At 47.0% G+C, this 27,504-nt stretch overlaps 1 protein-coding gene across 7 annotated transcripts in view; it reads right to left on the bottom strand.

The window, feature by feature from the left end:
• Positions 1–27,504, bottom strand: part of ZNF462 (zinc finger protein 462) — a 142,461-nt gene that overhangs the window by 57,886 nt on the left and 57,071 nt on the right. For 5 of the 7 annotated variants that reach the window (XR_009532780.1, XM_060101167.1, XM_060101164.1 and 2 more), the window contains 5 exons: positions 21,442–27,023; positions 20,471–20,635; positions 18,601–18,887; positions 14,291–14,409; positions 9,629–9,823 (listed from right to left, as the gene is read on the bottom strand). Coding sequence is in view for 6 of the 7 variants with exons in the window: in XM_060101167.1 (XP_059957150.1) it covers positions 9,629–9,823; positions 14,291–14,409; positions 18,601–18,887; positions 20,471–20,635; positions 21,442–27,023 (6,348 nt within the window). In the remaining variant the exon portion in view is untranslated. The remainder of the gene's footprint in view (positions 1–9,628; positions 9,824–14,290; positions 14,410–18,600; positions 18,888–20,470; positions 20,636–21,441; positions 27,024–27,504) is intronic. The other 2 variants (XM_060101169.1, XM_060101170.1) reach the window with 2 other exon arrangements.

The raw sequence follows: 27,504 nt of genomic DNA, 5'->3' as shown, positions 1-27,504 counted from the left end.
GAGGAAAAATCTATGCAGACATCTTCAAAAGGGATAACTACCTCCCATGACTAGTTTTAATGCACATTCATTCTTGAAGATTTACAGGTATCAGCATCAGGCACCCATAGTTCAAAAGTACCCTCCCACTTCCAAAGGGGACAGGGAACTCGCTGCTGTTCTTCCTTGTTTAGCCCAGCTTCTTAACAATGAAAAGACCTCTTCCTGGTGTTAATTACCCCTACAGTTTGGTTCTACTTCCCCTTATCTCGCCAACTATCCTCCCAATAACTTCCCTACACACCTCCACTCTAGCCAGACTGGTCTTCTTGCCGTCCCAGGATCCCTTCTTTAAGTTTGGTCACTTCTGATACTCCTCCCACCTGGAAAAGACTTCGATCTGCCCATAAAAAAATCCTACTTGCCCTTCAAGGCCCAGCCTGAGTCCCACCTCTTCCAAGAAGCCCTCCAGGACTCACCAATTCCTTCTCTTCTCCATGGCTGCAGCCAATAAAATCCAAATGCAAAATTTCTCATTTGTTATATTCTGCTCTTTTAACTAACTCTACGTATTTATTAACTCAAGCTCTAAATATCAATCAACAATAAAATTTGGCTTTATTTTCCTTTGGAAGATTCCAGGGCCCCCAGACATGTAAGAATAGGTTTCATCTTCTCCACTCTGGCTCATTTATGGATGTGTGTTTCTGTTGCGACTCTTTGATGAAATGGCCCAAAGGTTAAGGGCATAAGCTTTGGGTTCAGACAAGGTCCACCACATATATGTTTTATGACTTTGGGACTCATCATTTCAGTCTCAGTTTCCTTCTCTATAAAATGAGACTAATAATAATTTGTAACTCTGATTCATCGACATATTGAATCTGATGGCAAATTTAAGGCAGTCAGCCGAAGTAAATAAAAATTATGATTAATTTTACCACTTCAGAATTAAACCAAGAGACGACAGCCAGAAACCTTATAATAAACCAGAATGGATGACTTTCAAACTGGTCACGGGGAAAAAAATAACTAGGAGTGCTAAAAATCAAGGACTACAGGAAAAGTTGAGAAGGTCATCCTGTGTTGCTCGATGGGGCGATCACGGCAGCTTTGGTGGAGGGCTCACAGCGCATGAACATAAGAGATGACATAGGAGGTGGCTTCCATGAGGCAGGTAAGAATATTCTGTGTCCCCGAGGAAGCTGGAGAGCCTAGCCCTGGAATGACTGTCCCAAGAGCAGTGTACAGGTAAATAAAACCTTAGCTGGGCCCTGTACTCTTAGCCAAACACCTCTTTTGAGTTGACCCTGATGACTATGAAACTACTTACAAAACAGAGGAGCCCTCTGGCAGGAACACGTCCCTTCCTGGGCATAAACAGCAAGGGACTGACTTCAGTAAAAGGCAAGCAGATCCAACTTACCTGAACCTTTCATGTCAGTTTGGCCAGTCTTTATCTTGCCGTTTTTGTTTAAGTACCACCACTGGAATTTTTCTATAAGATATTATTTAGGATTATGAATGAATTAAGAAAATGTGTACATCATTTGGACATGCTGGGCCACACCATCAAAACTCATATAATTTATTTTAAAAAATAAATAATAGTTGCTTCAAGAAGGTTATTTCTGGCAACTTCTCATCTCGCTCTTAAAAACAATTCTTTTTCACATGCCCACCTTGCCCGGGATATACCCTGTGCTCCAGCAAAGCTGCCCCAGGATATCTACCTCTGAATCATGGCTCACACACACTAGTCCTCCCAAATCCAACACCCTTCCCTCTGCTTGTATAAAATCCTCTAGTGCAGAACAGTATTTGAAAGAGAGGAGAGGACCTATGAATCATAAGAAGTCTCAAAAGAGTTTAAGGGATTTTATATTCAATAAAATTGCACTAAAATATCTAGCTCTGGTTCCAGGGGGAAAAAAAATCAAGGTGGGCAATGATAAGACAAAAAAAAAAAAAAAAAAATCTTCCTTTCGAAAAAGACCCGAGATAATTTTAGATGATTTGACTAACAACTGAATATACTTTCTGCCAAAGAATAAAGTAAATTTCTTCTTCCTTTTAGATACTTCCCACAGCTGAGGTTCTGGAGGACTTTAAGGTAATCTCCAACCAAGAAATGCAAAAGTCAGCTGTGGAATTAGGAAGCAAATTCTGGTGTTGCTAGGAACTAGCTCTGAATGAGTTGGGTAGTATATGCTTGTATTTCTGAGGAACAAATGTTTTTCTTGGCATGGGAAGAGGGAGATGGGCGAGTTGACTGAGTTCCCAGGACATGGAAAGCTTATATTTGAAATGTTTTTCAATGCTTGGCACATGAAACTGTGGCGAATTCAGAAAGTCACAGAAATCTCAGGCAGGTGGGTTTCTTGGGAAGGGTCTATCACATGATATTCGACTTCAGGGTGGTGATAATTTCGGAGGCTCCCTATTTGCTGATGAGGGCAAGGTCTATAATTTAACCACTGAAGACTTTTGGATGTCTAACAGAAGATGCGGAATCATCTGTACCACTTTGCACCACTGGAGTTACAGCCTTCTTAAGTCTTTATAGTAGAAATGCCACTCTTCATAATAAGCACTAAAATAAACTCTAGATCAGATTTTAATGTAGAAATTCTGAAGTCAAAAAAGGGAAGGTTAGTATTCTCTGGCCAGATAATTTTGAGACCAGCAGAACCTATTAAAAAATAATGGCCAAGGGCTTCCCTGGTAGCGCAGTGGTTAAGAATCCTCCTGCCAATGCAGGGGACACGGGTTCGAGTCCTGGTCCGGGAAGATCCCACATGCCGCGGAGCAACTAAGCTCGTGTGCCACAACTACTGAGCCTGCGCTCTAGAGCTCGTGGGCCACAACTACTGAAGCCTGTGCGCCTAGAGCCCGTGCTCTGCAACAAGAGAAGCCACCGCAATGAGAAGCCCATGCAGCACAACGAAGAGTAGCCCCCACTCGCCGCAACCAGAGGAAGCCCACGCACAGCAACAAAGACCCAATGCAGCCAAAAATAAATAAATTAAAAAACAAAAATGATGGCCAAGCCACTGAAAGTATGCCTTGTATCCCACGTGCTATAAACGACATAGATCTTTGTATTTCACAATTATTCACTCAGGAGTCATTTTTAAAGAAACCACTCTTCTTTCTTTCACCCCAAGAGAAATCTGACTGCAACTGGAACCTGTGTGGAAGGGTCTGATGCCCTAGCAACTAATTGGATCCTCTTAAAGGTTGAATTTTATGTCTGACCTATTTAGAAATCTGAAAAGCTTCTCTTCAAAAAGCAGGCATCTCAGATCTTAATTTTTAAGTGTCAAGTATTGCTGCAGTCAAGGTTAAACGAATTGATAGTTTGGCGTCAGACTCAATACAATTCTTAGAGAAGATTTTCTTTCAAGCATAAGTGTAATTCACACACTAACAGTTTTAAAGCTCTACTTAATGCCCTACATTTCATATATGAAACAAAGAATATATTTAGGTCAAGTTATATTTTAAATGACATCTAGAAAGTCTATATGTTAAATATAAAGGTCTATAATGACATTTATTAAAGACAGGATTAATTTCATGGGTATTGCTGTAATTTTTTCCACCAGTCATCTATGGCAGGGTTCAGCAACATACAATCCATGGGCCAAATCCAGCCTCCCCTGCTTTTGCACATAAAGTTTTATTGGAACACAGCCATGTCCATCTGTTTACATATTGTCTACGGTTGCTTTCACATTACAGTGGCACTGTTGAGTGGTTCTACCAGAGACTCTATGGCCCACAAAGCTGAAAGTATTTTCGATCTGGCTTTTTACAGAAAAAGTTTGCCAATCCTTGATTTATGGCTTGTAGAAATTAACCACTACAAGTCTCCTCTAACCCATATATTATGTTAAAAGGCTGGTGGTGGGCAAAATTTTCAGGGAGAGTAAAAGATTTTTACTAATCTATGAGTTTTGTTGGTCAGTTTCACTCTATAGCTTCTCTGAACTGGATTTAACAGCAACCAAACACTGTATGTTTTTTGACGTAGACGCAGAGAACAAGCTAGTCCATTCCAGGGTCAAATGATTATGTGCGCTTGCTCCAAGGCGCTCTGCTACCAGGTAACCACACTGGTAATGCCCATCTCCCCAGCGCCACCACACTTCCTGTCTCCTCCTGAGTACTGGAAAGGCTTACACCCTGTCTCAAACTTCAGTTTCCCACTTCTACAGAAGGTCTCGTTATCCAGGGAACAATGATAAAGTTGAAAACACTCTTTGTCAAGGAAGATCATTTCCTCTTGGCAGACTGATGTGTCAGAAAGCTTCTCTTAGAGCAATCCCTAAGGTTTCATCTTTGGATCGTCCGTCTTTTGAACTTGCCTCTTAAATGGAAATGAAATAAACTTACCGTTGTACAGCTTGGTTCTGTGGAGTTAGTCAGACATGCTAGGAGACTCGGTACAATTAACTGAATTGAAAACTGTGATGCCTCCAAGAAATCGTTGGTCAGTTAAAAGAAGTCAGCATTTAATAAGTATCTACCTAACTATTCCCATTGGAAAATTAGGGGACAGAACCAAAAGCATATCCACAAGTACAAATGAACACCAAGAAGATCATCAATCGATGAGAAATCAGAGTAGGGCTGGGGCTGGTAAATGTCAGTCTTTAGAAGAAGTTAAACTCAGAGACTGGTAGACAGAAGCAGACAAGGAAGAAATCCTTCCAAGCTCCCAGCAGAGCTTCTTCAGATGCATGGAAGTGGAAATGAAGGCAGAAGATGCTGGGGACAGCAAGTACAGAGATGGTTGGAAACATAAGTATTTGTTGGAGAGACCACTCAGGATGGAGAATGTCTGACTGAGTGGTGAACTTTGAATGCAACGCAGAGGACTTGGATTTTGACATGAGAAGTGCCTGTGGATTTTTGATGAGAGATGCCTTGATAAAAATAGTGCTTATCAAATATTATTCTAGAGATTAGAACCGAGAAGCCAAATGAAAAGTTGTAACAGAAAATCCTTCTCTTAAAAAAAAAAAATCACAAAGCTCCTTACATTTTTCTACCAAGTCATACTAGCAAAGACTTCTCTGCTGGGTGGACTACAATGAGATCTATCTTACAAGGGGAAGGATTTCATGACCAAAAGTTCTTGGTGTTTTCCCTAGGCTGCCATTAGGGCACAGACTAAAAGACTATCTAATTCTCACACACCTTATTTATCTTGCACCTGGTCTTCGTGTCCGATTTTTGTTTTAAGCGTACCACGCCAGCTACTTCCCTAAAGCAGGCCATTCTGTACAGCATAACTGGACAGAGAGAAGAAATAAAATCAGCTATTCTTTAGGGGACATTCGAGGGAGGAAAAAGATGGAACGTCACCAGTAGCCTGACTTCTTACAAAGGATAGAGCTGAATTTTAAATTACATATCCACTGCCCAGGCACTGTGGAGCTACTCAGGCCTAAACAAATCTCATAATGAAACTACACTGCTCTAGTTTCTTTCTTGTTTTATAGATGTATGTATATGTGTGTTTTTCTGTACTGAAAGCACAGACTCGGAAAAAGCCTGAAAAAGCCCAGTCCTCTATTTTATATGGCAGAAAGCACCCAGTAAACACAAACATAGCAGAACACTTCCTCTTGTTGACAACCTTATGATTCCCCCTTAGTGCACTGTTTAGAACAGCCATTAAGTGTCATTTCCCATTACCTTATACACAGAATCAGCACTGCTTTCCTTTCCAACCGCCAATCATGAAGGACATATAGAGGATCCACGTGCTGGTGAGACATGTCAAGACTGACAGCCCAGAGCCTAAGAGCTCTGTTTATGTCCAGAACAGGTGTGTGGCCAGGCAGTGGGAGTGCAGTCACCCCTCCACCTTCTCACATCTGCCTTCCCAGCCTCCCTCCCTTATAGGGCTCCCCTCTGCACTGGGAGGGAGAGCAGCTAGGGAAGAACCTTCCTGTTCAGCCCGTTTCCTTCTGCCGGAGAAGGCTGGCTCGCTCTCAAGACCGCAAGCATCTGACCACTGCAAACAGCAGCGAGCATGTCCAGTCGTTTTATTCACATCCCTCACTAGGGGATCAGAAAGCCAAGGACACACTGGTGATTTCCCTGGTTTTATGGATCTCTACTCCCCCCCAGGCCTGCAACACATTTTTGGTTCTTGTGTTCAGAGCGCCCTGGCATCTGCAGTGTGGGAAACCTTAACCGAGGGCCAATGGCCCTACAGCTTCCCCCTATTAAAATGTGCAACTGGATTTCACATGCGTGTTTCAAACACCATTCAAGGCGTGATTTACAGGCTACTGTCTAGCCCCACAGCTGTTTTTTCGTCCCCCAGATGCAGCCACTTCTAGGAAACCACCACTCAGCTCTCTAGCAGACAGCCTTCATTTTCAACCTCTTCCCTCATTCTTGGGCGTCCAAAACCTTGCAACACCTACATCAGAAGGATTCAAGAAAATATCTTTTGAACGGACACACAATTAATTTTACTTTCCACACTATCCATTCATGAGAACAGCCCATTTGATGCCTTCTTTCTGTTTACCCCACCTTAAACTTTTGGGTTTACCTCACCCAAATTAAACAAATCACTGTTGACCCACTGATCCAGGTTATTTATATACATTAAAAACAGCACATGGGCCTCCCTGGTGGCGCAAGTGGTTGAGAGTCCGCCTGCCGATGCAGGGGATACGGGTTCGTGCCCCGGTCTGGGAGGATCCCATATGCCGCGGAGCGGCTGGGCCCGTGAGCCATGGCCGCTGAGCCTGCGCGTCCGGAGCCTGCGCGTCCGGAGCCTGTGCTCCGCAACGGGGGAGGCCACAACAGTGAGAGGCCCGCATACCGCAAAAAAAAAAAAAAAAAAAAAACAGCACAGGTCCAATGAGTTCTGTGTAGGCCTCACTAAAGAGTTGCCACCCAGAGCTTTCACATTCATTATGTTCTTCCTTTAGAAGAAGAAGGAAAAACACTTTTTTATTTTATTTTATTATTACTATTTTTTTTGTGGTACGCGGGCCTCTCACTGTTGTGGCCTCTCCCATTGCGGAGCACAGGCTCCGGACACGCAGGCTCAGCGGCCATGGCTCATGGCCCAGCCGCTCCGCGGCATGTGGGATCTTCCTGGACCGGGGCACATACCCATGTCCCCTGCATCGGCAGGTGGACTCTCAACCACTGTACCACCAGGGAAGCCCGAAAAACACTTTTATATGTTGCCAAATTATCTCCCTGTGGCTGAATAGACTGTCCGTGTTATGCAGAGAGTTACTCAATATCATTATCATCATGTTTCTGCGACCACCCTCCTCCCAAGGTCCTAACCTAGTCTAGCTTCCAAGAACCTGAAATCAGCCCCAAAAAAGGTTAGGCTTCAGGCTTAGGGCTGTGGTTAGTTCAATACCATGCTGATAATACCCTCTAAACATTTGATTTTAAGCTGCTGGGTGGCCAGAATGGCACTGTATCCATTTATGATTCTTCTGTGCGTTGCACACCTCCTGGCAGAAAGTACAGACTCAGAAAGTTGACTGAACTCTTTTTCAGCCTACACAGAGGAAGGCAAGCCATGCAGTGAGTAGGCTGCGGGATTCCCTTGTCCTGAGACTAAGACCCGCCTTCCAAGGGGGAGGAGGACAAAGGGAAAAGAAGGTACAACATGGCAAGAAATGTCCCAGGAAAAGCCTTTGTTGGGAATGGTGTTTGGATGTATCAATTTCACCCAAATGGTTGCACAAGTGTAGCTTCCATTTCAGATGAAAGCAATTCATTGACAATCATGTGAAACAAGACCTTACAATTTACATCAAATTCTATTTTGCCTTTTGTTGCAATATACCAATCTCTTACAATGAACAGAATCTCAAGGTGCAAAGGGGACATCTTCTGTGGCCTTTCACATGTGCTCCCCCCATCTCCTCTCCACCCCTTACTCTGAGACTCTTAAGTTTTCCTGGAAAACAACAACAAACACAGGCTAAACTGCCACACAACAGCTGAGGAGACAGCGTGCCCACTTCATTCATTACAAGCCACCGTCGTAACAACAAGCCTTCATTGTTAAACAGAAGTCCTTCAAGACAGGAATACCGGCAAGGAGTTATTGTGTCTAAGCTGGTGTTTACTGATTTGCAAAGGAAAGGCCACCAAGTTCTACAACTCAGCAACGACAGCTTTTAATCCCAGGACTTACCTTTTCTTTTCCTCCCAATTGTCTTCGCCCAGACCTTGTGAATGAAGATTCCTCATTTACTCTTTTGCTATTTGGATAACTAGCCCACATGGACGTGTTGGGCTGTCAGACCTTCAGGTTACCTGAGGATTCTATCTTTTTAAACCCTTACATTAAAAATAACCCCCAATTCATACTTGTCATAAATGGTCTCAAAAGCCAAAACTGCAATCAAAGGATGTAAATCGCTGAATAACATGACCATTTATTAAATATCTACATGTGTCAGGTGTTGTGTTAGGCATTTTACACATGTACCTTTTCTCATTAATCTCTCAAGGCCATCACGAGGTAGGTATCATTATCCAATTTGTCATGTGAGTCTAGGAAGCTAAGATTGCCCAGGAAAACACAACTGGCATTGAGAGAAGGAAGATTCAAAGCCAAGCCTTGGTTCCAAAGAGCCCCTGAACTTTCTTGCCGGCCCACTAAGCTCCTCTCAAGGACCTAGTAGCAGACCTTGGGCAACAGTCCATTCCCTGACCTGGGAAGTATTCAGGCTAGGGGGTAGATAACTGGTTACCAGAGATGCTGCAGAAGGGATTCTAGCACGAGAGGCTCACGGAAGAGAGCAGCTCTCAGGTCTTCTACATCACTAAGAACCTCCAGACTCCCTCCTCTCCTAAGCACGAGATCCTGCAGTCATCTGCGGTGAGCCGAGTCATCAACACCCTTCTGTTTCTCGGGCGGATCAAAACAAGAAACCGTCCTGTGCTCACGCTGCCATACCCGCCATCTCTCGCTCTCCTTCTCTCTCTTCTACAGCTTTGGTTACACTGCCAGTGAGGAGACCCCCTCCAGGGCTTCCCAGATTTAGTCTGAAGCTTCCACAGGTGGGCAGTTACACCCTCCTCCTTCCAAATGACGCTTCCTCGACATCCTTCAGCCATAACAGAAATCACTACGTTACCCCTAAATTATCTTGTGACCCCATCAGACACATGCCCCCACCCATTCACCCATTCCAGTCCCACTCTGAACTCTGTCCTTAACTTACACATCTGGCACCCCGAACACTCCACAGCACACACATATTTTTTTAGGACAAGACAGGATATCAATAAGTACAAAAGTCAACGAAGAAATAAATCTCCCTGGTATTCCTCCTCCTTCTTGCTCACAACCACAGCGGAAGAATCCAACACGAACCCATCACACACGTGCTCTTTTCACAAGCAGCGGGCACACCAGTGCAGAGGCGTCTGGCCTCAGCACCAAATAAATGCTCACCGAGTTCACTTCACCCTCCAACTCCAATGTCTATACTGTTCCAACCTTTTCACGTTTCTTCCTTCACTTGAACCGCCACGTTTTCGTGTCAGATTTTCCTCTAGAAAGAAGGATGGGCCGTTAACCCCAGCCCACCTCCCCCCACCCATGATTGATGGTGGCTCGGAAGCCCGGTTTTACCATTGGAATCTTCCACTTCTTCGGCCGGGGTGGCTTTTTGGGAGGAGGAGTGGTGGGCGTGCGAGGAGAGGAGACTGACAATCCTCGGCCGGGGGAGGGTCAGGGCTTTTCCGTGGACCTTGAGGGAGTGTTCCTTCAGCTGGCTGATTGTCATGGTGGAAAAGGAGCACCAAGAACACTTGTAGGCATGCTCACCTGGAGGGAGACGGTCAGCAGCAGAGGAGAAGGAGGGGAGAGGGGACGAGGCGGGTGGAAGACAGAATAACAGGGTCAGTTAACTCCAGAGAGCCTGTCTCAAGCCGCACGGTCTGAGGGCCCTCCCAGACCAACCCCCTGCCCACTCCCACGACCACAGGGCTCCTGGAGGATCGGAACTCTTCTATGAGCCCCGTAATCAAGTGACCTGGTCCCTTTCCAGCTCATGCTTTGCTTATGGGGATGAGCCTACGGTAGATTCCCCAGCAGAGAGTGAAACCAAATGTCTAGGTAGCTCCCTCAGCAAAGGCTTTCCATCTCTCTCCCTCCCTCTCTGTACCAGAAATGATGATGTCAGTTTTCATTCCAGCCTTTATTATCATCCATAGAAAATAATACACTTCATTCTTATTCCAAGGGTCGATCGGTGGCTTTCCGAGCACGAAGTCACTCAGTGCAAACTGCTGTGCTATCCTCATAATTTACTTCCTTGCTGACTCTAGGCCTCCTGGATTCCACACATCCTACCTGTGGGGTTTTTTGGGACCAGTTCACGAACCTCAGCACAAAACTCCATTTCCCTATCTGATCAATAGTACAGAAATGGGTAAAAGTCATTTCTTTAACTGAGAGAGGTGTGTGTATATATATAAACATGTGTGTCTGCATTTAGCTCCAATATTTTTCAATAAAAAGGACATGGAAGTAAAAATAAGTATTTTTCTTTCTTTAATTAATTTTTATTGGAGTATAGTTGATTTACACTGTTGTGTTAGTTTCTACTGTACAGCAAAGTGAGTCAGTTAAACATATACATGTATGCACTCTTTTTTAGATGCTTTTCCCATATAGGCCATTACCGAGTAGTGAGTAGAGTTCCCTGTACAATACCTATACAGTAGGTTCTTATTAGTTGTCTATTTTATACATAGTAGTGTGTATATTTCAATCCCAATCTCCCAATTTATCCCTCCCTCCCCCTCCCGCTCCCTTGGTAACCATAAGTTTGTTTTCTACAAAGTATTTTCCTTTTAATTGTTTTTATACCACTGAAATACAGCACAGATCACTATGATCAAATTAAATGAGAGTATGATTTATCTTTGCCCTAAGTCAGGTTTTACATGAATTGCAATTTAAGAAGCAAGGGTGTGAAATGGGCATCCTTATGTCGCTGGACAGACAAACACTGGTACAATCAACTCGGAAAGCAATTTTGCTTTTTATAACAATAAGCTTAGAAAGCTCATGCCTGCAACTCAATAATTCCACTTCTGAGAATTTATATTAAGGAAATACCCTTTAATACTTAGAAATCTGTATTTAGAAATATACATTACTTATGCTTGAAAAAGGGATGAAACATAGGGAAATGATTAAGTAAACGTGGGTATATCTTCTTGATAAATTACTATTCATGAAAATAAATTCTTGAAGAGTTGGCAATTCATAGAAAACTAAAATACTGAAACTCAGAAAAATAAACAGAAAAGCATAATACATTTTAGATTAGATTATAATCATGACTATGGAAAATAATTATAGCGGAAATGGTTGAAAGGAAATATTATCAAATATTAACAACAGTGGTCTTCAGATAATAAGATTATGAATGGCTTGACTGTATTTCTTCTTTCATTTTCAAATTTTTTCTAATGAACATGTATTTTTTGAAATTTATTTTCAAGTGAAACTTAAAAACCAGAGAAGAGGGAAAGGGAAGGAAGGAGAGGAATAAGAGAAGAAAGGATTGTTAGTAACGAAGGTTTTGTGGACCAGTGAATATGAACTGAGGACAGCGCTGATGTGCTACAGACAAATGCTCACTAAAGCAGAGCAAGAATGAGCAAGTAAACATCCACTCTTGCTTTTACCCTGCTGAGATGGTTACTTTCCTGCCACCCCGAAAATTACTAAGTGGTTTCACGTGAAGTGAGACCAGCATCTGAAGTCCTGCATTCAAGCCTCCTTTTCACCACTGATGACTCCCAAAGTGTGCATTTCCAAGAAAGCCTTGAAGAGACCCACACAAAACCTTGCATGATGCAACATGCTATAGCCCAAAGCAGAAGAGAAGCACAAAGAAGTCAGAGGACCCAAACAAGAACACCAGTCAATTCCACACCCTTCAGACCATGACCTGTTAGCTACAGGATAATGCTGGGCATGAATAATGGTGTTTACTAAAATAATAAATATATCTGTCATACTGTACACTACTGCTCTCCTTATTCCATTTCTCAATTTTTCAGTGCAAACCTGGCTATATGAACCTTGGTGGGTGGTTAGAGAGAGAATTCAAATCCAGGTAGCTGGTTAGTACACACTACCTTTTACCCTGTAAAATAAAATAAAATACTCCATCTAGGACAGACAAGATGAGTCAAGAGTCTTCTGGAAAATGATTTGGCTTTCTCCAAGCCAAGCCACTCTCTGTAGCTAAGACCAAGTCATAGACACCAACGGTTCAAGGTGTGTGGAGAACTGGATCACGATGCTCCCACCCTCTCTCTCTGGATGCTTCCTTCCTGCAAACCAGTGAGCACAGAAGACCAGTCTGCTTGGTCAGCTCCAAGAATATACACTTCAGCTCAATGCCCTGGAGTCAGTGTGTAGCCTGTGGCACTTTTTTTTTTTTTTTTGCGGTACACGGGCCTCTCACTGCTGTGGCCTCTCCCGTTGTGGAGCACAGGCTCCGGACGCGCAGGCTCAGCAGCCGTGGCTGACAGGCCCAGCCGCTCCGTGGCATGTGGGATCTTCCCGGACCGGGGCACGAACCTGTGTCCCCTGCATCAGCAGGCGGACTCCCAACCACTGCGCCACCAGGGAAGCCCCGTGGTACTTTTTAAAAGTCTTTCCCACAGGCCAAATCACTTACCCAACTCCCACTGGTAAAGTGTTTTTGACAAGGCTGAGATCTATGGGGGAAACTCCCCAGGACAGTGTCCCAAGTGAATAATTTACAATATACACCAGTTAGAAAAGAGTGGTTTGAACCCGGAAGTCTCTTACTCCATGGACTTTAGTAAAATGTTCTGGAAGATATAAAAATACTAACAGATAGAGAAGAGCCCATATAGCTAATCTGCCATCCCCTCCCCCACCCCCAGTGGGCTTAAGGCATCCTGAAGGCTTCCATAGTTTTACTCCATTAAGCCAGTTCAACAGGACCCAACCTTCAGGAAACAGCAGAGACATGGCTGTATTTCCACAGGGGATGAGGAGATGACAAAAGTGAAGGACTCGGGTTCTGGGCAGTTAATAAGAAGCTAATAAGGGAAGGGAAGCTAATAAGAGAAAGGAAGCAAACAAATGAGACAGAAGAATTCCAGTTGATTGAAAACTTTTAAACTAGAATTCTAAACACCTTAGCTGAGGAAACTCAGGGGGAGACTGGATCTCTAAAAGAATCTCCGACAGTATCGCTAGCTATTCTAAAGCTATTGGTTCCCCAATTTTCCTTTGTTTGATGTAAGTTCCTCAAAGGTTGACAACACCTCTGAGAGGGCCACAGGCTGCTGCAGAGTCGGGGTTCTCAGAGGACACTGGGGACATCCTGGGAGGAGGCCCCAGACCCTGCCACACTGCCTTTCTTACTCATGCCTCTTTCCTCTCTTGGATGAGCTCTGATTAGCTACCTGTGGGCATCCTCCATCATATGCGAAGTAAAAAAGAACAGAAGAGAGAGGGAGGCAGCATCCTGTGAGTGACAAGGGTGTAGGTTGTTGTTCTGGAGTCAAATCCTTAGTGAGTGGGCTCTGTGGCCCTGAGCAGGACACTGGAGTTTGAGTCTCTGTGGCTGCATCTGACACTGAGGGTGACAGCAACATCTACCCTTTGGGACTGCCTTGAAGATTAAATGAGACGATGAATATACCATGCTTGTTAGTACAGAGACTGGTAGGTAAGGGATGTTCACGAGACGAGCGCGATGAGATGGGATGACAGAGCGATGGAGATCAGCACAACTCCTGGACACTCATGACCCAGGGTCATTTCTTATCTGGGATGTGGAAATGCATCTAAGGGCATCTCATGAGAAATCTCACACATCCTGAGGTCTCTGTCCCTTTGAATGTCCCCAAGATTATAACTTTATTTTAAGTTGGAAATTATCTTCAGGATATGTACCAATTCTTGCATTTCCATTAGAAAATCTAGGTAATTTAGAAATTTCTCTAAAAACCAGAACCTGTGAGTAGCAAGAATCGGTCAGTAGGTATGTGTTAGTAGGTATGTGTTAGTTGCGTGAATCAACTATGACATGCGTGACGGGGTACTTGGTATTGTTTTTCCTTTGGGCCATTCTTTAATTTTTTTAATTAGATTAAAATACAACTGACTACACAACCATCCCAAGAAAAACTTATTCTCATGTGTATGGAGCAAGAGACTTAAAAATTTCACTCACTGAAGACTATTAAATTTCAAACTCAGGGAACTAGTGCACTGCGGACACCAACTCACCAGCATGAGCTTTGAGGATGTGTGTCTTCAGCCGGCTGTTGTAGGAGGACTTGAAGGAACAGAGCTTGCATCGGAATGGTTTATGGTGTCCGTGGTGGGTTTGCATGTGGCGATCCAAACTTGAGGGAGAAGAAGAGAAAAGGAAATGACAATATTAAAAACCGCATCCAACATTTTCTCATTGCCCTTTTCCAGAAATCCCATTCCTAAGCTGTTCAAAGTCATTTTGTTACTTTCCAAGGATGGTGCTTACAGGAGGAAAACAAACAAACAAACAAACGCAAATTGACAAGAGTTGGAGAAGCTAAAGGAAAGAAGAGATCAAAAAATTTTTTTGGATTGAGAGACATGGCAATGGAAACAGGTCTTGGTAGACTTATTTTCCCTTCTCAGGAGCACTGTGAAGCAGAAGAGGGCATCCAAAAAGAAAAGGTAAAATATGGACAAATTTAAGTTTTCTGAAAAGTCAGTGAGGTGCCTATCAAAGAGTCCTTGGGCTTCCCTGGTGGCACAGTGGTTGAGAATCCGCCTGCCAGTGCAGGGGACGCGGGTTCGTGCCCCGGTCTGGGAGGATCCCACGTGCCACGGAGCGGCTGGGCCCGTGAACCAAGGCCGTTGGGCCTGCGCGTCCAGAGCCTGTGCTCCGCAGCAGGAGAGGCCACAACAGTGAGAGGCCCACATACTGCAAAAAAAAAAAAAGAGTCCCTGAACTTATACCATTAAAAAAAAAAAAAAGGGGGGAATTAGAGAAATTTTGCATGTAAAAAAGGCTGACTTTCTTCTTAAACCTAAATTCCGCTGTGAACACCTGAGCAGGGCACTTGCAATGGGCTATTTTCAAGGTCTTTCTAAATATGGAGGTCCAGTGCAGGTGTGTTTACAGGAAGTCATGTGATCCAAAGGCTGGCCATGCCTTCTGATAAAACCATGTTTGCTGTACATCAGTATTCCAGAAGCAACTTATAAAGAAATGATTTAATTATAATTTCCCAGTATTTCATAATAATTACTACTCTAAAAAAATAATAAATCTACCAAACGAGGTGTGGGAAGATGTTCTAGTTTAATTTGTATCAATGCCCCAGAGAACTAGATTCCATTCTAAATGACTCATATGGGAACAGTACTGCTTACCATTTAAATATATAATGTCCTCCCAAGCTCCAAAGCAGCCCTTTCCACACTGCCTAAGGACACCTCCCGCTGAACATCCTTCAGCTATCTTAAACTCAACCAGCCTGAAACAAACACGTCAGTTTTTTAAAATCCCAAACAAATTCTCCTCTTCATTTCCTTCTTTGTAGAAAGAACACTTCCAAGCTGTCACTCAACCAGCCTGGAATCCTCTGTGCCATTTGTACTGTACTTTGCCCCTCTTCCCCTCCAGTAAGCCAATTTTTCCCAGCCATGAAGATCCTCCGTCCCTCAACTGTTCCCAAAGTTCCATTCTAACTTCGTGGATCAGCTACTGTCACTGCCTCCTAATTGGTCTCCCCCATCTTTTTTCCAACTCAAAAGCACAAGCGATGGAGTCAGACTGCCTGAGATCAAATGGCAGCGATTACTCATAAGCCGAGTGGCCTTGGGCAAGTTCCATAACCCCTCTATATTAAAAGGCCTCACTTCCCTTATCTATGAAAGGGAGATAATAATGGGACCATACCTCATAGGGCTGTTCTGAGAATAAAATGAGATAATACTTGAAGGCACGTAGCACAGCGCCTGGCACACAGTGAGGCTCAATAAATGTTAGTGATTAAGATGCCTTTACTCGTTTCAGAGTCTTCCTTTTACCAGTAATGTATATTACAAAGCACTAATTCTGCATTCAAAGACCCCCAAATGCAGTCTCTACTCAGGTATTCAGACTTTACCTTCTACTATTCCTTTACGTATCACTTAAAAATTAGTCCAACTAGACCGCCAGCTGGTCCCCCCTAAGCATCGATCTCTTCCTCAGGGCCCTACTCTCTCATCGTTTCCTCCACATTGCATCTTCTTTCCCAACTTGGCAAGTCCTATCTTCCTACTTTAAGACTTGACTCAAATGCTCCCTGTTCCATAAAACCTTCCCAATTCTTCCAAAGTAGATGTACCATCTCCCTTCTCTGAAACTTCATTGCATTTTATTGATACTTTTTTTTAAAGACATGTGCCTTATTGTGCCAAGTCATTTGTGTGTTTGCTTTACTTATAACCTGACTAGACCCTAAGTTCCCTGAGATCACCGACCATGTCCTATTCATCTTTATATTCCCCCAAAGCCTCAACAACAGGGCATATTCATTTATTCACAATGATTTATTGAGGTTCTGTGTGTCAGAAAACGTTGAGAGTTGCTGTCCAACAAATACTCATTGAACTGATGAGAACTACACAAGTTTGAGGCCAGGGCATGAATCTGATGACAAAGATTGGATACTAGGCTCTGTATAATCATAAAAGAGTTTGCAACCCATCCTAACCTCTGTGGAAGCATCACCTCTTCCTGCCTTTCAACAGCCACTAACTAGCACTTTATCTTTTTTAAGAAGCAAACAGCCCATCACTTATTTTCAATTATGATAAAAATAAACAGCATGTCAGTCTCACAATCAGTCACCTTCATCCAAGACTGTAGAACACGTTATTGAAAATTCCTCTCTCATACAGTTGTGACAGAAAGGCAACAAAAGGTTGTTTCTTCTCAGAACCATCCCTCTTCCTATCACCTCGAAAAGACTCACACAAAAACCCAAATTTTCAATTTCAAAGCTGTGCCAGGTAGCAGGAAACTCTGTTTCCTCAACCCACCCTGTACTTCAAGCATCTCTCTGGCATCGATAAACTTCTTTACCATTCCAGGTCTTTTTAAAAATGCCATGCAGGGCTTCCCTGGTGGCACAGTGGTTGAGAGTCTGCCTGCTGGTGCAGGGGACACGGGTTCGTGCCCCGGTCCGGGAGGATCCCACATGCCGCGGAGCGGCTGGGCCCGTGAGCCATGGCCACTGAGCCTGCACGTCCGGAGCCTGTGCTCCGCAACGGGAGAGGCCACAACAGTGAGAGGCCTGCGTACTACAAAAAAAAAAAAAAAAATGCCATGCAATGACCCTTTGGTCATATGGGTTAAAAAGTCCTAATTTTACCTCCTTAGCCACTTAAAATTTCCCAAATGGAACTTTACTTCCTCAAATGTTGATTAGGTTCTGGATGAATGTTTGACAGATGCACCAGTAAATTCATCGACTCTCTGGTCTTTCCTTGTGTAAGTCATAGCAATGCCTCCAAAATTATCATTTAAGAAAATGCCCAATTTAGAAAACTCTAAATCAAAAAGATACATGCATCCCAATGTTCACAGCAGCACTATTTACAATAGCCAAGACATGGAAGCAACCTAAATGTGCAACAACTGATGAACGGATAAAGAAGATGGGGCACATATATACAATGGAATATTACTCGGTCATAAAAAAGAATGAAATAATGTCATTTGCAGCAACAGGAATGCAACTAGAGATTATCATATTTAGTGAAGTAACTCAGACACAGAAAGACAAACACCATATGATATCACTTTATGTGGAATCTAAAAAAAAATGATACAGATGCACTCATTTACAAAACAGAAATAGACTCACAGACATAGAAAACAAACTTATGGTTGCCAAAGGGGATAGCGGGGGCTAGGGAGACCAAATTAGGAGTTTGAGATGAACAGATACACACTACTTCAGGGGTCCCTCAAGCAGGCCACACAGCAGAAAGTGAGCGCGGCAAGCGAGCAAGTGAAGCAAGCTTCACCCGCCGCTCCCCATCGCTCACATTACCGTCTGAACCAACCCCCCGCCCTGTGGAAACAACTGTCTTCCAAGAAACTGGTCCCTGGTGCCAAAAAGGTTGGGGACCGCTGCACGACTTTATATAAAATAGGTAAACAACAAGGACCTACTGTATAGCACAGGGAACTATACTCGATATTTTGTAATAACCTGTAATGGAAAAGAGTCTGAAAAAGAATGTGCATATATATTGTGTTTGTGTGTCTGTGTATAACTGAATCACTCTGCTGTACGCTTAAAATTAACACAACCTTGTACATTAACTCTACTTCCATTTTTTTTCTAAATGCCCGATTTTGCCAAATCTGATGTCAGGCAAACAATCTCCTGTTCTCAGCCCCATTCGACAGGTGAGGTGACAGAGGCTCAAGGTAACACAGCCAACTGAACAGCAGGCCTGAACCATGAGCGGGGCCTTCAGACGCCTCCAAGCTCTCCTGCCTTCCACCTCCTCCAGTTACCACTTGCACCCACTCGGTGAGCACTTACTTGTGCCTGAAAGCAGAAACAAAGGAGCAATACTGGCAGCTGTACTTGTCCTCGCGGGTAAACATGGCCAGGGCCAGATGGCTCCTCTCATGAGAACGCAGCCCCTGCATGGACATCAGGACTCTGTCACATTGACTACAATGGTATCCCCCCGGCCGGGTTTCATCCTCCAACATTCCATCAAGCAAGCAGTGTTCACCATCCACCCGGTCCACCAGGGTGCCACTGGCATCTTTGGCTGCTTCCAGTCCATCCAGGAACAAGTGGGAAGGGTCTTCAGCCTCCTGCTAAGAGAACCACACACACACACATGCCCCACCAACAAAATAAATATCCATCATCATCGCTCCCAGCTCTCCTCCTCTCCCTTCATTCTCCCAAACTCCTGTTACGCATGTCCTGTTAAGGCTTCCTCCCCTGCCTCTCCAGCTCCCCCTAGAGGGAGGGCAAACCCAACTGGCATCCTTCATGCAGTGGTGGTGATGTAAGGGCAACATATCCGGACACAGGTTGCTACTGTCTGGGAAAGGTGAGGGAGCGGCTCTCCCACTTTGAAGACAATTCACTCACTTACCTTCTATCTTAAAGAGAAAATTCAAATTGGGATCCTACCAAAACTGATATAAAGCAAGTTAGGGTTATGGCTCAGAGAAAGGAAGAGAGGAAGGGAGGGGAAAAAGGAGAATGGTGTGGGCCCTTGGGAGCCTTGGAACACCCTCGGGAAATGAAGGAAACTGGAAGATCCAGCTCTCTGCCACCACGCTCATCCCCATCTCACAGATGGTGACATCACCCCTTGACCGAAGGTTGCTGTATAATCAATTCAAAAAATTAAGAAGCAGCCTAGCCAGGTTTGGGGTGGCTCCTCTGGATTACTGATTACACAGGAAGAGCCGCTGTCTCCCTCGAGCAATTATGGGACGCGAGGCTGGGACACACCCTGGTGGCGGGCAAGAAGCTGACTGATGCTGTCCCGGTGCCACTCACTGCTGTGCCGCCAGCCGGAAGGCTTCAGTCTTCAACGGGAAGAGCGGAAGCTTCGCCTCCATGCCACATTGGCAAAACAGGACTCAAGATCAAGAAGGGCCGATGACAGAAATGCATTCACGTATCCAGAGACAGAGCAGAGCCCTGAACCGACTTCTCTGCTCAACACTAAGTGGTCAGCAATATCCTGGAAGGCAGGGATGGCGGCTTGCTCACTGATACAGTGGCTCATTTTAGGATTATGATCTTCAAACCAGGTGGCCTAATACTGGTTGGGGGCAGAGAGAAGGTGCTCCTCAGTGACACAGAGGGAGAGGGGATGGAGGAGACAAATCAGGTCAAAGGGCTCACAGGGCCGACTGTGACCTGAAGGCTTTCAGGTTTAGATTTAACGTTTCTTAACGCTCCTCTGGGGACCCAGGATAAGAAGTAAAAGACAGATTCTCCCGGGCTCTCTGCACCGTGGCCAGATGAGAACAGCAAGAAGTCAGGCAGGGGGAGGCGCAGAAGAGGATGGGAACAGAACCCACTGGACTCCTCTCAAGAGCCCAGGCCGCTTGGAAAAGCAAACACCTAATGGCACTTAAATGCAGCACATAAGGGAGACCCAAAGCCTCCTGTACCGAGAGGCCCGGATCTTCTGTTTCCACCAGACTATCCGCGTGGAAGGGAACCAGATCGAAACGCAACCGGGTCGAAACACGGAAGATGAGGAGGATCCAACCTGTAAAGAAATCAAAACAAGCCAGACCGATCCCAGCATAACTCAGGAACGCCCACATCTGGGGTCGCCCTTTCCTGAGTGGCTCTGAGCAACGGCGTGAATTAGGAACTCGAAGGGCTCACACACAAGACTCCTCATCCAGACCTTCCCAGTGCTCACCTTCACGGCGGCTGACACGGCCGGGACACTGCCGTACTGGACGTGCTTGCGCAGGTGGTTGCAGATGGCCCGGAGCGTCGGATGCACTTCCACACAGAATTTACATTTGTAGCCCACCACCTTCCTCTCCTTGATCTTTGGCACCTCTTCTAAGTGACCAAAAGGCTGGTAAAATACAGTGGTAGCCATCAGTACTCCGAGCCCTCCCTCAATGGCCGGCATTTATTCTTGCAGCTTACTAGCAGATTTTACGTTAAAGCAGATTAGCAGGTTAAAAACCAAGGGAGATAACACGCGAGCATTTTTACATAACAAATTCGTCAGGGGCGAGGCGCGCTGCCCACTGTGCACGCGCGCGAAGTCTCCAGAACCCAAACAGGTTACAACTTGTGAGGAGAGAAGATCTCGGTGCAGAAGCCTCATTGTCACTGCCACCAAGTGATCTGGTTTTCAAACCAATTTTTCAACTACACAGGTGAAACGTCGCATAGCTACGCCATTAGCAGACTTCTTGACCAAAAAAGAAAAAAAAGAAAAGAAAAGAAAAAAACTCTACTCCTGGAGACGTTAGGTTCCTGTAGCCGACACTGCAAACAAACCAAGACATGGCTGAGAAGCGCTAACGATACCAAGACACGGCCCGCAACTGCCTTGGGAAAGAGAGCGAGCGTTGTCCTGTAACTAGGCCTCGGAGAAGGCTACTTGGCAGAAAGAAATACAGAAAAGCCACCCGACCCTCCCCTGGGGAACCTTGGGAGGGGCGAGAGGGAGGGGGACGGGGCCGTGGAGAAGGGTGAGCGTAGAACGCGGGGGGGATAATCAAGCTCGAAATGTTTAATTGACTTATTGAGCTCTCTGGCAGGCTAAGTCACTAGGAAGCCCGTAGCGGTTTGGCTGGCAGCGAAGACGTGCATGTGGGCACCAGTGATGAGAGGCCTCCTGGGGGAAGGGAAAGCAAAACATATCCTTACCCTCTCTTGTTTGAAATCTGCAAAAGCACCATCTGCATATTTCTGCTTGCTCAAAAGCTGTTTCCGCCTCTCCTGACGTTTGGCACGCTTCTGGAATTCCTCATTGTGAATGTTCAAGTGTGAGGTCAGCTCCGCCGTGCTTTGCAGTTTGCTATCGCAGTGCTTGCACTGGTAGGCGGAGCTCTGCGGGCGGGGGCCGCCGCCCAGGATGACGAAGTCCCTCTTGAGGTCCCGGCTGTGGTGGTCTGTGTAATGCATGCAGAGCAGCTCCGCCGTGCTGAAGGACAGCTTGAAGCACTTGATGCAGCGGAAAGGGAGCCACTCGATCTCCTGCCCGTCGCTGCCCTCCACCTCGGTTTTCTCGAAGCCGCCTCGCTCGTCCTCTTCCATCAGCACCGGCTTCTCGTGCTCGTCGGCGTAGACGGCGGTGAAGTAGCCCCCCAGCTTGCTGGCGTGCTGCTTCTTGGGGAACACCCCCGGGTGGCGCTTCATGTAGTGGGACACGATGCCCTTCTTGCTGAAGGACTGGAAGGGGCACAGGGAGCACTTCTTCTTCTCCACGGCGCGCCGGAGCTCCTCGCTGAGCTGCGGGGAGTCGTCCTTGGGCGGCGACGGGATGATCACCTTGTTGGGCTTGTCGCTGATGGTCCTGGAGGCCGCCAGGCAGTGCGTGTAGTAGGCGTCGATGTCGTGGCGCTTCTGGTAGTGGGCGGCCAGCCCCTTGCGGATGGGGTTGGTGTAGGCACACAGGGCGCACTTGAAGAGGTTGTTTTTGCCCTCGGGCTGGGCGCGCACGTTGTTGTGCTTGATGCGGTAGTGCCGGGCTATGCCCTTCCGCGTGGAGCAGAAGTACTTGCAGAGCTGGCAGCGGAACACAGTGTGGGACACCAGGTGCGAGGTAGCGAAGTGAGACGTGGACACGGGCTCCTCTCCCACCTCGTCCTCGGTCACGGAGACTTGGGAGGGGCTCACTTCAGTGGTTATCTCGGGCTCGAGGGTCATGGGCAGCTTCGGGGGAGACTGGGAAAAGACATCGAATTCGGGCTGGTTGTGGTACTTCTCATAGTGGATCTTGAGCTTCTCCAGAGTGCCGTGCGTGTAGGGACACAGTTTGCAGCGGTAGGCGCCGTACCCTTGCTTGAAGATCCTGCTCGTCTCCTCCACGTCGTTCTGGGCTATGTCGGCGGACTGCTCCACGTCGTGCACGAAGTCCTCGGCAGTCACCTTGATGGACGGGTGTCGCTTCTGGTAGTGGGTCAGGACACCGTGGATGCGGGTGTTGATGTAGGGGCAATGCCTGCATTTGTAGACGGCGCCCGGGTTGATGTCGATATCCTGGGCAAAGTCAGCAGCCTTCACTTTCATGCCTGGGTGCTTCTTCCCATAATGGGTCAGAAGGCCGTGCAGGTTGTTATACTCAGACTGGCACACGGTGCACTGGTACGGGGTAGAGGAGATGGCGGGGTTGGCTGATGCTAGCTGGAGGCTCTTCTCCGGGGAAAGCCTGGCATCCTCAGGGCATTCAGCTTCCTGCTCGGGGAGCGGGGCAGGCATACTGTTTTCACAATTCACAGGGCCCACGAGCTCTTCAGGCGGAGGGATGGGATTCTCGACAGCATCTTTCTCCTTGATGATATCCAGCAGCACGGACTCGTCCCCATTCATGGCCCAGGGGTGGAACGCTTGGTAGTGATTGGTGATGTCCCAGATGGAGACAGCCTCAAAAACACAGTCTCGGCATCTGTACGTTTTGGCTTCAGCTGGCATCGTGAGAGAGGGAGGGGATGGGTCTGGCCCAGCCCAGAGCTTGGTGGCCATGTACGTATAATCAACGTAATGCTCGGGATGCCTCCTCTGATAATGGAGGAGCAAACCGTTGGGATCTGTGTGGGAATAGATGCACCACTCGCAGTGGTAGCCAGCTTCTATCAAGCCATCTAGAAATGCCCACCGCATGATGGACGTGACTGTGGCCTTCAGGGCAGGGTGGTCTTTCTTGATATGCTTCCTCAGTGCATAAAAGTAGGGGGAGGTGTACGAGCACTGCCGACACTTGAGCGCCCGGAGTTTCGTTCTGTCCCGCTCCACGTTCGAGGGGGGGACCAGCACGCAGCCAGCAGGCTGCTTCTGGTTACGGTCGCAGAGGCTTCGGATGGTGGCCGTGTGCTGCCGGATCACGTCCGCGTTGGCCTTGAAGTCTCGGTGCTTCTTCTGATAATGGATGAGGACACCTTTGACCGTGCGGTTCCCGTAATCACAGTGCTGGCAGAAGAACATCTCGCTCTCTGCGGGAGGGCCGTCTCTCTCGGAGCCGCTCCGGCCGAGCTGCTGCCTGGGGGCCGGTGCCCGGGGGGAGCCTTGGGGCCCATCGGCCCCTCGCGTCATTGCGGCTGTGGGAGGAGCCTGTCTGATATATTTGGCGGTAACCTTTATCTCTGGGTGTCTTTTCTGGTAGTGGACAAGGACTCCCACAACTGACCGATTGCTGTAGGAGCAGTGTTTGCAGTAGTAAAGCTCGGTACCGAGGTCTGGTGGCGGGGGCGGTGGGGGGGGTGGGGAACCCATGGCGGATATTTTGGGAGACACTGGAGCACCCACCTCAAATGACAACCGAGAAAGGGCAGAGCCCCTGTCCACAGACACCATTCGCATGGTTTTCTGGATCCTAAAGTAGGAGGCCTTTTCTTCCGGGTGTTTCTTCTGATAATGAACCAACACAGAGTGCATGTTGGGGCTCGCGAAGGAGCAAACGTCACAATCGTACACGACAACGGTGCTGACCGAGGGGTCCTTCTGATTTTCACATTCTGGAGGAAAGGTCTTGGAAGGGGTGTTCTTAGGGAACGGAGCTGGCACCCCGCCGCCACGGGCCACGGCAGCTGACGCAGCCATGTTCTTGGGAGCCGAGTTCAGGATCTCCCTCAGCGTCTGGGACTCCGTGTTCGGCCCCTCCTGCTGCTCCACCACGTAGCTCGAAAATATCATCGCATTGTTAATCTTGACGGTGGGATGCATTCTCTGGTAATGTGGCATCAGGCTTCGGACGTTGGGGCTCGTGTAGGAACAAAACCGACACCGGTAGATCAGGTCCGAGTGGTCGAAGTTGAGGACGTTCATGGCTTCTGGGTGGTGTTCGCCGTAATGCTGCTGCAGGTCTTCGAAGTTGGTATAATCGATGTAGCATTCCAGGCACCTGTACACTGCGCTGTGATCGTTGGGGTCCAAGATGTACCTGAAGCTGAATTTAATGTACGGGTGCATGCGCTGGTAGTGGGTGCTGACGCTCCGGGCAGATTTGTTGTTGAAGTCACAGTGTTTGCAATAATAAAGCCTTCCCGAGTCACTAAAGTCCGCGTTTTCATTACCGTGCTCAGTTCCGTAGATAGGAGTCTGGGTGTTGAGCAGAGTAGCGCTGGAAACCTGGTGATCTTTCATGTTCGCGGAGGAGCCGTAATAATCCTCTTCATCTTCAGAAAGGGTGAGCTCTATCTCAGCCCCGTTGGTGGCATTGTAATCGTGGGTGACAGTTCTGAAGTTGGGCTCCTTCTGGGGCTCAGGGGCATCTCTCGCCCAGATCTGCTGCGCTGAGAAGGACGTGGGCACCTCCAGGACGGGCTCTGGCGGCTCTTCTTCCCGGTCCAGCTCCACCTCAATCTCCACTTCGTTGTCTTCCTCTTCCTCCTCGTCATCCTCCACGTTGATCACCGCATCTTCCTGCTGTTTGGTTTGGTTAATTCTGCTCTGCAGGTTGCTTGCTATCTCGTCAATCCGGGTCCTCTTCTTCACGGGCGATAAGTCGAGAGGAAAGTCATTAGCGAGTTTCCTAGAAGCCTTAGCTACAAAATTGTTCTTGGAGGACAGCCCAAGAATTGAGGTCTGACTTTTCTTCACAGTGTTGCTGGAAGAGGGGTGGCTGTCTGTCTCGCCGTCCGCTGTCAGGCTGGAGGGCTGCCCCTCGAATTTTGGCAAGTTGTCGCAGAAGGAGTGCTTGTGCTGCTGATGAACCCTCAGCCCTTTCAGAGTTGTGGTGGAGTAATTACACATGGTGCACTTGTAGGGGTGCAGGGGCGGGGCCTGCGCGGGCGGCGGGGGTGGGGGCGGCACCTGATGGGGCGGCTGTAGCTGCGGCGGCTGAGGCTGTGACGGAGGCGGGGGTGGTGGCGGCGGCGGGGGCGGCTGTTGCTGCTGCAGGGGCTCCAGCACGACCCCCGACTTTCTCCCATTGATGCTCGAGCTCTCGTACGACACGACACCTTCGTGCAGCGGGGAAGCAATGCTTTCGCTCTGGGAATTCACAGCATCCCAGTCTGACGTTGTACCCGTGTGACACTGTTTGTGAGCCCCAAGTTTTAACGAGCTCTTGCAAGTAAATGGACATTCATCACATTTGTAGACGGCTGTCTTTCCGGATAAGTGGATGTTTTCTATGTGACGGGAGATGCTACGTCGATGCATGGTGAGGAACGGACAAAAGGGGCACTGGAACCTGTTCATGAATCTTCTAAATGGGATCCCCTTGGTCTCCAATAATTTGTTGCCCTCTGAGCCCATCAGCTGCTCCGTGGACATGCCTGCTGTCTGATGATCCAGAGCAGTTAAGCCATTCTCACTGTCTATTTCATTTAACTCTTCATCAGAACTAGAGTCATTCAGCATGCTGTTAGTTTCCAGGTCGGCAGAAGAATTGGTCATGTCAGTCATTCCGTAACGGGATCTCTCTGCCAAGTTGACGAGGCCAGAATTGTGAGGTGACTTCGGCTTCATCTGAGGGTAAGACATGGGAGAAAACTTGGAAGCGGAAGAAGAATTGGGTCTCATGATGGAATTGCCGATGGAGCCCCTGAAGGTGGAGACGTTAGTGTTGGGTAGCTCCCGGCTGGCAGCATTCATAGACAGATAGGTGGAGTTAGAAGTGGGGCTGGGGGCGTTCTTGTTCTGCACATCAGGCAGATTAGTCCCTTCTTGCTGCTGCCTGAGACTGGACAGGATCTTGACCATGCTGCGGTGTTTCTTCATCATGTGGTCACACCAGCGTTCCCGGCGGGGGGTCTGATAGCTGCACCACTCACAGCAAAAGTTGCCTCGAGACTTGGTCAGAGGCTTGACCATAGATTCTAGGATGCTGCGCTCCACGACCTCCGCCGGCAGTTCCTTGCAGGGGTCCTGCAGGGACACGGGTGGGACCACTGGGTCTGGCATCGGAGCAGGGGCAGGGGGAGGAGCAGTGGTCTCCTTCAAATTGTTTTTGTGATACATCTTCTGATGCTTAATTATTCTTGCCCTCCTTGGTGACTTGTATGTGCAAAACTGGCAAGAGAAGACCTTTCCAAATCCCTCGTGCATCATGATATTATAATTTAAGGATCCTGGAACAGGGGGTCCTGCCGAACTCCCTTCAGCTTGAGCTCCGTGGACCTTCCTAGTGTGCTCAATGAGGAGGTTTTTTGACCTGAAGTAGCGTACGCAGAACTTGCATTGAAAAAACTTGTTTGTTGGTTTGGGATTAGAGGCAATATGCTGACCGTAATATCCTGGACTATGGCCATAGTAACTTCCGGTCCCCAGTGCAGTTGCATTTTGACCTAAAGAGAAGGCATAAGGTAAGTGGGAAGAGAAAAGCAAAGCAAAAGCGAGTCACGAAATTCAATCATGCAAATCCATATTCTTTTCAATTATCCTTCATTAATAAACATCACATTCAAAAAGCCTAACATCTCAAGATGAGGCCCTGAAGAGTATTATCGAAGCGTTAACGAACATAAACACGTTGCGTCTCACGGACGGAAGGCAGCACTCGGCTTCAGGTGCAAGAGTCTCCACATCTCGATTCATGTGCCACAGAGCTATGAAAATGCAAGTTTCACACACTGCAATATTCATTCTGGAACTTTCCAAGATACTACCCTGTGCTCCAAATTGAAAGGAAACTGAGAAACAGAGGAAGCTGAAAGAACAATAACCTGGGCTACTCAAGAAGAGAAACGTGATGCCCAAACCACAAAAATGGCTCACAAATGAGAATTCCCTGGCGGTCCAGTGGTTAGGACTCGGCGTTTTTCCACT

Source organism: Mesoplodon densirostris, chromosome 6 (genome assembly GCF_025265405.1).
Source record: "Mesoplodon densirostris isolate mMesDen1 chromosome 6, mMesDen1 primary haplotype, whole genome shotgun sequence".
Taxonomy (NCBI): domain Eukaryota; kingdom Metazoa; phylum Chordata; class Mammalia; order Artiodactyla; family Ziphiidae; genus Mesoplodon; species Mesoplodon densirostris.
This window is presented reverse-complemented; position numbering and strand designations above follow the sequence as displayed.